The 9,066-nt window shown below is 52.1% G+C and overlaps 1 protein-coding gene across 1 annotated transcript; it reads left to right on the top strand.

Moving 5' to 3' along the window:
• The first annotated feature begins 2,694 nt into the window (after window positions 1-2,694).
• AGTR2 (angiotensin II receptor type 2) lies at window positions 2,695-7,005 on the top strand. The gene is made up of 2 exons (XM_006265531.4): window positions 2,695-3,462; window positions 5,500-7,005. The coding sequence occupies exon 2, from the start codon at window positions 5,572-5,574 to the stop codon at window positions 6,679-6,681; it is 1,110 nt and encodes a 369-aa protein (XP_006265593.3). The 5' UTR covers window positions 2,695-3,462; window positions 5,500-5,571; the 3' UTR covers window positions 6,682-7,005.
• The last annotated feature ends 2,061 nt before the right edge of the window (window positions 7,006-9,066 follow it).

Below are 9,066 nucleotides of genomic sequence, written 5' to 3'. Positions count from 1 at the left end.
CGTTTGGGCATGGTGTCGAAAAAAGGCCACGCTCAGCTTTGCAGGCTAACGTGCAATTGCACATGCAGACGGGAGGCTTGAGCGTGCAAATTTGCACTTGCAGTCAGGTGAGCACAGCACTTGGGTAAGACTGGAGGGCGATGCCTTCCACTGAAATGCATGCTTGCGTGTCCCATGTATGCTCGGCTGTTTCCACAGAAGGAGGATGGTGCTTCATGGGTTTCCTACTCATCCTTCGTCCTCGAGGGTTGGGTGGGAGAAGGTGCTCTCGCCCCACTAGCAGAGCAGCAAAAGGAGGATCCAGAATGGGCTAATACAAGTATCCCCAACTGGGGGGAAGGTGGGTGTTTCCAACGTGTTCTGGGGCAGCCCTTTGCACACAGAGGCCCAAGTCCTGATTTCTGGGCTCTGCCTAGGTCCAGCAATTGGATAACGCCCCATGTTGAGCCAATTCCTCTCCTCTGAAGAGTGATGGATGGATGGAGGGCAAAGCTGTAGGAGAGGCTAGACACCAGCCCATGTCTGTGAGCAGCTAGAAAGCATCCAGAGGGGAAAAGCAATGTTTCTATCCCAATCTAAACAGCCACTTGGTCTGGTAGCATGCAGAATAAACATTCACATGCTACCGAGCGTTTCTGGGTCACACTGGAAGTTGGAACTGGGAGGGAGAAGGAGTCGGTGGAGACTATTGATGGTCCATTCAGATGGCAGCCGGCATCATGTGCTTTCACGTGCCATGGTGTCGTGGGACCGGATGAGCGCCGTGTCAGTCCACGTGTGACTAAGTCTGAATCATGCACCTGAATTGCTTTGAAAGCACCTCCCAGGTCAGGAACGGGGGGTTTGCAAAAGTCCCAATTCTTCTCCTTCGTGTGAGGTGCAGCGCGCTGCCTGCAATTTCAGGGGTGTGAACTTGCACACGTAATATTTGCTCTCTCCACAGGGGCTTGGTGTGACACTAGAAGCACATTTGAAAATGCCCAGGTGAAGAGGTAAAACCCAGTGGGCGTTTTGCAAATATTACATTTCTCTTTGTTTCTCATAGACTGCTATAATAAGAGATGGTGGGAACACTTGCTGTCAGTTGTATTTTCACTGGAAAAACTTTTTCCTCAAAAAATAAGAAAAAATGTGGGAATTTTTTCTTTAGGACTTCCTAGGTTTTCAATGCAAAAAAGGAAAAACCTCAGGCCTATCAGTTTTCTATGACTGGTTTCCCTCCAGTCTTTTCCAAGAAGCAAAGGGAAAAGGGGGGCAGGTAAGAACCTACAAAGCAAACTAAAAGGAGAAAAAAATGTTTGGTGTTGATGCTGATTTTTTTTTCAGCTTTCAATTTTCATCAATATTTGGAAAAACTTGGAATTTTTCATGGAAGAGGCAAGAAACACAAGTTCTCCAGAACAACGTCCCAGCTGTATTTATGTTTGGCTGCTGTGACCGTGATGCACAGTCCAGAAGTCCTGGGAAGCTTGCTGCGCCGATGGGAAGCTAACTCTGCATCATGCATCCTGCAAGTCGGGTGAGCCCTTCAGGGCCCAGGGTCTCGCTGGTGTGCGCGGTGCACACGTATGTGCTGAGATGCTTTGCTTTTTCATGGAAAACGTTTGTCCTGTGAACGGGCATCAGATTAATCACAGTAGCTTGTCAGCTCTGACCTTTGGTTTGTCCCTGAGATGCCAAATTGAATGCACCAGAGGACAGGGGCGGATCCGGGGGATGCACAGATGCACTTGTACACACTTTAATCCTTTCTGCACCCAAAGTTTGAAACGAGCTGCCTGGCCGTGGCAGCAGCATTTCGAGGTTGGCAGCAGTGAGGGAGTGCATTGATGTCGTGGCTCATTATCATCTGCCTGAACCCTTCTAAACGCTTCGTTACGGGGGTGTTAATGACCCTCTCATCTTTTTAATGGTCTTGATGTTCCACCAATCAAGCTCACCTTTCTTGTGCCAGCCTGCTGGCTGCCCCTGGTCACGGAGCTCCTATTTCACAGCCCCGCCAGTTGTTTTTAACTCTTTCCAATGAAGTTTTATTTATTTTATTTTTTTTGCCTCGACCCTAAACTGAATCATCCAACCCTCGGTGCCTAGCATACTAGTCAAGCTTCTTAAACTGGAGAAAAATTGGCATTGTTTTATAGGTGATGATGCCCCTCATCACATGCTGCACCCCTTTTTCCAAATCCTAGATCCACCTGTGCTGGGGTAACAGGACTGGGTGAGCAACTAGGTCTTTGTATCATCAGGTGCCTGCCTTTTCTGGGCTCCGGAAACAATGCAGCTCACCAAACTGCGTGTTTGGGTGCAATTTCACTTTGTCCCCAAAAGTGCTTTTGGGTGGTGACAGCAAGGGGCAGTGTCAGGGTGCTGTCCTGGGTGACCCTGGGCAAGTCACGTAGCCTCACAAGCCAGGTCCGTGCCACGTGTGCTCCACCAGCCGCCCACGAGTTGGTGATGGGAGCTGGAGTCGGGAGAGGGGCATGTTTCTGGGCTTGGTAGGGGGAGGTATAGGGGTGACGGTGGCTTGAAGTAAGAAGCAGAGCTGAGCCCTTCTGCCCTAGACTGGCATTGCCAAGGGCATCCTGAGGCTCTCCGAAGGGCATCCCTTGGATGCCAAGGACGCTGTCTCGCAGGGAGCCCAGCTCCCGCGTCTGGCGCCGAGGGCAAAGCCGAGGGAGGAGAACAGGACAGCCTGTTTCCAGTGCTGGATGTTTACTCTGCGCTGATCCGCTCGCATTAGCACGCCCGCTTCTCCCGGGAACAGAGGCAACCCCGACCTGCCAGGGCACAGTGGGCCTTGCTCAGCTTTACCCTCCCTGCTTTATGTGCATCGGGTCTCCCTGCCACAGGGGTTGGCTTTGCTGGCAATGCAGGGTCTTGTGCATCCTCTGGCAAGCAATGCGCCCGCTCTTACCAGGCGCCTTGCTGGGCCCGCTCGATTCACCTACAAAGTGAATGTTTTCCTAGGCTGAGCTCTCCCCATTTGCAAGAATGAGGAACCTTTCAGGCATGCAAGACTTTTTGTTTTCTTCCCTCCCCCCTGCCCCGAAAACACGTTGCTGCCGTACGTGGGTTTGTGCAGGAGCAAGGGGCTGTGGCTGGGCATAGCTCCACGAGCACCACTGCCCTGAAAGCCAGCTTGGTCTGTTTGTGCAAACCGCAGTTTTTTGGGTTTCTTGTTCCTCCCATCTGATTTATTGCCTGCGTTCACATGGCCTCGAGAGGGGGATTCTCAAAGCGTTTTGCTGCCAAAAAAGGGGGGGGAGAGGGCAGAGAGAACTGGCAAGCGTTCCCGTTTCAGTCCCGGAGTTATGCATTTAGGTTGAAGTCTCCCAGTGGAGAAAGCACAACATATAAGAAGGAAACCAGAGAGCTGGAGATGTTGCCTGCTGGAGGGACCGTGGAGTAAGGGGGCATGTTCGACCGAGAGCCGCCTTCTGCTTGAAATCTGCCGTTTTTAAGGTAAGATGAGCGTGAATTTTCTTAAAAATTAGTCGCTTTATTTAAAACCTCATTGGGCTTGAAATAGCAGCACGGTAAAAGGAAGCATCTTTTGCAAATCCTCCCTGTATCCTTTTGTGATGTGAAGACAGCGGTGCATGTAGACGCATCTACGACACTGTATTTAAAATCAAACATGAAATGGTCCTTTTACAGAGCGTCAGTCCAACAGATAAGACCTTATGACTCAAGTTCTGGCTCTTGGATACCTGTCTATTAACTTCAGAGATTTGAGACACACAACAAAGTAATTTATTTAGTTAATCCCCCTCCCCTCTGGGAAAAAGCTACCATTTTTAATTACAGTAACGGCATTTGAAGATCAATATTTATGAGTGTAGAGGCACTGAATATATCAAGGTGCCTTCATCTTCTTCCAGATTTAATTCTTAGTCCATTAAGACAGTAATGTATTTAAGCATGAGTCTTTCTAGGCAGCACATTGTACTTGGTGGATATTATTTCTGATTGTGAGGTGGTTCGTTAGAAATCATTAGAACAACGGAGAATACCAGGACTTTTGGAGACTTTTCGCTAAACTGATGCAGAAACATTGGAGGCTTCGATGTGACCGTGCGTGTCGAGTCAAACATGAAACGATCCGGTTGCTGAGAGTAAATCAAACAGATCAGACCTCACGGCTCAGTTTCTGGCTGTTGAGTATCTGTCCTGGACCCCCCCGACCGAGGTACGTCCTCGAGTCCTGGCTCGGGGAGATTCCCTGTTGCCCTAAGATTTCCCTGGCTGTGCCCTGAATGCTGCTTTTTTAGGATCTGCAAGGATTTTTAGCAGCATCCATATGAACGACTCCATGAGGATTAAACTAGCAGCCGTGGCCTCTTTGCTGTAGCTAATGAGACATGATTGAAGGCAGCTGTTGTAGCCTTTCTATTGATTCAACTCCCAAAGCTTGTGCACCGCTTTGCTTTGCTCAGCTCTTTCACAGAAACTTCTCCGGCAGCAGCTTCCCAGGGGAGTTGTGCGTGGCGTGTGCACGTCCCTTTCTGCATTGTGTAGCCGTGTGTTGCCCTTGTTCCCATGCTGCGTCTTTCAAATGAAGCACAATCCTGCAGCCCCTGACCCCGAGGACACAAGTCCCACTGGCTTCCTGGGGATCAGGATGGGGCTCTAGATCCTCTGATGCCTTCTCATGTTTGCAGGGGCAGATCTGGGGCTGGGGGGCTGAGACCGGTGCTCCTCAGCCGGATTTGCTCTTGTCACTGGGTGACATTTTGCAAGCCACAACACCGCTCCCTGCCTCCAGTCCAAACTCAGCAAAATCCTAGAAAAGGAGGGTGGGAAGGGACTTAGGAGTCACATCTAGTGCAACCCCCTGCTCACACCAGGACCAGTCCCAACTGCATCATCCCACCCAACGCTTTGTCTAACTGGGACTTAAACACCTCCAAGGATGGAGACTGCCCCACCTCTCTGGGTAACCCCTTCCAGTGCTTCACCACCCTCCTAGTGAGAAAGTTTTCCCTAATATCCAACCTCAACTTGCCTTGCTGCAGCCTGAGCCCATTGCTCCTTGTCCTGCCATCTGCCCCCACTGGCTCCACCCTTGTTGGACCCCCCTGCAGGGAGTTGCAGGCTGCTGTTACAGGGATAGCAATGCTTGCTCACCTCGCAGCAGAGCTGGGAGGATACTTGAATACTTACGACGGACTTGCCGCCATGGGAGCAGGGTGGTTTAACTTGAATTGGGACGCAGGGCGATGAACCTGGATACAGGCTGCGATTCTGTTCCCAATCCATCCCTCTTCTCCGGTGCCGCTCATAATCGCTGCTTTGGCCTTTGCCTGTCCTAATTAGTACACACCGTGACCTCTTTTGTGCCAGTGCTCCTCATCTTAGCAGAAGAAAAGCAGCTGGTTCAGTGTACGTAGTCCCCTATTCTGGCTCTCAGGTTTTTATTCTGGAATAATGCTATCTTCCCAGAACAGGGGGCTTGCGGGATGCCCTGGGCTCTAACACGTGTTTTGTGCTGATGTGCAGGTGAGCGATGTGAAGTAGCGGCGTCCGTGCCGCCAACAAGCCAGCAGCCTCCCTCTCTCCACCGGCCCCAGGATGTACGGCAACGCCTCTGAGCCTCTCCTCCCGACCGAAGAGCCTCTCCGGGAGCTGAATTCATCGCCCACCAACGTATCGTCGTCTTCCTGCTCGCTCAACATCTCCGACTATCAGTTCACGCTGATTCCCGTGCTGTACTGCATTATCTTTATCCTGGGGATTGTAGGCAACAGCGTGGTGGTGGCGGTTCTCTGCCGCCATAGGGGCTCGAAAACCGTCGCTAGCATTTACTTGTTCAACCTGGCCACCGCGGACTTGCTGTGTCTGGCCACCCTGCCCTTTTGGGCAGCCTATTACTCCTACGGATACAACTGGCTCTTCGGGTCCGTGATGTGCAAAGTGTCGAGCTCTGTTCTGTCTCTCAACATGTTTGCGAGCATTTTCTTCATTACCTGCATGAGCATGGACCGGTACCGGGCCATCGTCCACCCCATCCGCTCTCAGCGGAGGACCCTGCAGCAAGCGTCTGTCATAGCGCTGGTGGTTTGGGGCCTCGCCTGCGTGTCCTCCCTGCCGACCTTCTATTTCCGGGACACCTACTACATCGAGAGCTTGGGGGTGAACGCGTGCATCATGGCTTTCCCCAACGAGAAGTACGGGAAGTGGTCTGCCGGCATGTCCTGGATGAAGAACACCCTCGGCTTCCTCGTGCCCCTCATCGTCATCGCCACGTGCTACACCGGGATCAGGAGGCGCCTGTTGAAAGCGCAGGGCTTTGAGAAAAACCGGCAGAAGAGAGACCGGGTCTTGAAACTGGTGGCTGCCGTCGTGGTGGCCTTCGTGCTGTGCTGGCTCCCCTTCCACATCCTGACCTTCCTGGATGCCCTGGTTCACGTGGGCGTCGTTAACAACTGCGACGTGATCAGCGTTATCGACGCCGCGCTGCCCTTCGGCATCTGCCTGGGGTTTGCCAACAGCTGCGTCAACCCCCTGCTCTACGGCTTCATTGGAAACCAGTTCCAAGAGAGGCTCCACCATTTATTTAAACTGAGAGTCTACCAGTTTAGCAACAGAGAGAGCTCCTCGTCAAGGAAAGGGAGTTATCTTAAAGATGTGGAGACCTACAGGAGCTGTGAAAAAGGAAGGGAACCGGGAACCGCCTGCTGAGAAGGAGACTGCATTGTGCTCTTGCTTTAAACCTGTCCCTGTATGCCTGAGCGCAGACCGTTCGGAGTAAATGTATAAGTAAATGTATAAATGACATACATGCAACTATACAATGATACGCAGCTGGGGGGGAGGTCGCACGACTGTTGTTTAATACAGCGTGGGGATGGATGACAAATGGATGCTAGTGAAAGATTGGGGAATAGATGCACGTGCACAACGTACTCGATGTTGTAAAGCTGCCTTCCTCAAGGAAACGGTCTGGCGTGTCCGAAAGCTGTCGGTCACACGATCCAAGGAGTTAATAAAGCAATGCAGATATGACTGTGCCTGTTTGTAAGAAAGCATGCCCGTCCCTATTTGATTTCCTGGAAACCTGTGATTAAGTGCATTTTTCTTAAAACAAACCTACGTGGAGGGGACAAGGCTGGCTTCCCGTTTAGTCGGTGCTGGGACCAGACACTCGTCTGATCTGGACTCACGCCTGAGTTGTCAAAAGGGACACGTCGTGTTGTGTCCCCTCGGTGTTTCCTGCGCCCTTTGGCAGGGGACGGCGGGCTCCGATTTAACCCTGCTTTGCAAAGGGTTTCCCTTCCCACCCGTCCCCGGTGGTGCCGCGCCCGGGCTATCGAGAGCACCTGCTCTTGGTTGGTTTTGGGTGTTATCCTGCATGGGTATGGAGATATAACGTGCTCAGGGAGTGTGCCAAAACACCCGTTTTCTAATCAAAACCAGAGCTTTTTGCTTCAGGAAGGGGTCAGGGGGGAATGGACTCCCTACCATGCTATGGTTTGGGGCAGAGGCCTGGATTGGGAGACCCTGGCGTCGCGGTCCATCTTCTGCCAGTCTCGGCCTGACCTGGGGAGGCAAATTCTGCTGTAAAGGAGGCAGAACAGGACTGAGACTCGGGTTTCCGGGGAACGAGATGGTGTGGAAAGCTAGCAGAAACGACGCGCCCCCAAGAAATGTCTTTGCTCCCGTGAAATGCCCTGCTGTTGAAACCCACTCCCACCAGCACCCATAATGATCCAGCCCTGGATAGTTCTGGAAGAATAAGCGATTAGTGGCTTTGCAATTAAAGAAACACATCGCGTTCCTCCAGCAAAACAAGCAATCCTATTAGGAGAATCACCCGGTGTTTCAGTGGCGTGATCAGAGAACCGGTAATGGGTTACTAAGCATTTTGCCTGCAGATCACTCGGGTTAGGTCGGGAAGCCAGCACGGAGCGAGTAGCGCTAATTGGCATCGTTAAGACGCCGAGCTTGGAGGGAGCATTGTCATACACCCTCAGCGTTTGATCCCGACCCCTTTGCCACAGCTACATCTGCTCCGTGCTTAAATAAGTCACGCGTCTTTCCCATTGGCACCATTCACGCAAACTACATTCATTTTTCTAGCATTGTCCTTGGCTTGCTGAGGTCCCAGCCTCAAAGCAAGCCTACGATGCAGGGCAGGCTCCATGCTGACGACGTGTTCAATTGACTGTCATTTGTAGGGATCAATTTGGCCCCTATCAATGGGTAAAGTCAGTGGCTTTCAACGGTAGGTGTCAAGCATCGTCCAAAACCGAGTCTCTGGTACAGCGCTGGGATGCTACGAGAAGACGGGCGCTGGGTTTTGCTGTGGTGACAGCTGCATGAACAGGGCTCAATGCCTTCCTCGGGTTTCTTGCAGAATTGTTTCAAAGACCAGAAAACAGCCCGTGCGTGTCGAGAAGTCAAACACTCGGGGGTTCAGATTTTACTTTCTTGTAGACAAGAGCGGGAAGCTTTTTCCTTGCAAACCTCCAGGTCATTTTTCACTGGGGGAAAATAAAACCCTTTTTGGCAGTTTGTCTTGGGACTGATTCTAGCTATTAGCGGGGCGCAGCTCCTCTTCCCATTGCTGTACTTCCGCGCTGGTATTTTGGGGTCACCTCAGCCATTGCGAGCCACATGTGCTGCCCTCTCTGTCTGCACCTTGACTTCGTGGCCTGCACTGGTAGTCCACAGCGTGCTTCTTGCACCTTGCACTGGAGCCCTGGTAGTCCACAGGCAACTTGTCTCTCCTGTGCTTATAGAGGTAGGCGGTGGGCCACAGAAGGGCCAGAAGCCCAAAACAGGGCTCTGGCAGGGAAGAGCTGGAGCATGCGTGATCTCTTCTGGTCTTGCGAGCGATACAGATGTGGTGGGATTGACCCATCGGTTCTCACAGCTGGATTCAGGTCCTGTTTATATTTGCATTACCCTTGGCAGCGGATGGGATGGCCCGCAGAGGTCACGCATCCGCAGAGGGGATGCTGCAGTCCTGTCTGCAGCCTGGGTTTGTGGCGCTGCAGCCAGGGCAGCAAGAAGCCGGCGACCGTGTGGCACATGACACGTGTCCGCACTTTTGGGGGACGGCCG

Source organism: Alligator mississippiensis, chromosome 8 (assembly GCF_030867095.1).
Source record: "Alligator mississippiensis isolate rAllMis1 chromosome 8, rAllMis1, whole genome shotgun sequence".
Taxonomy (NCBI): Eukaryota; Metazoa; Chordata; order Crocodylia; family Alligatoridae; genus Alligator; species Alligator mississippiensis.
Note: the sequence above shows the minus strand (reverse complement) of the source record. Positions and strands in the feature narration are given on the sequence as shown.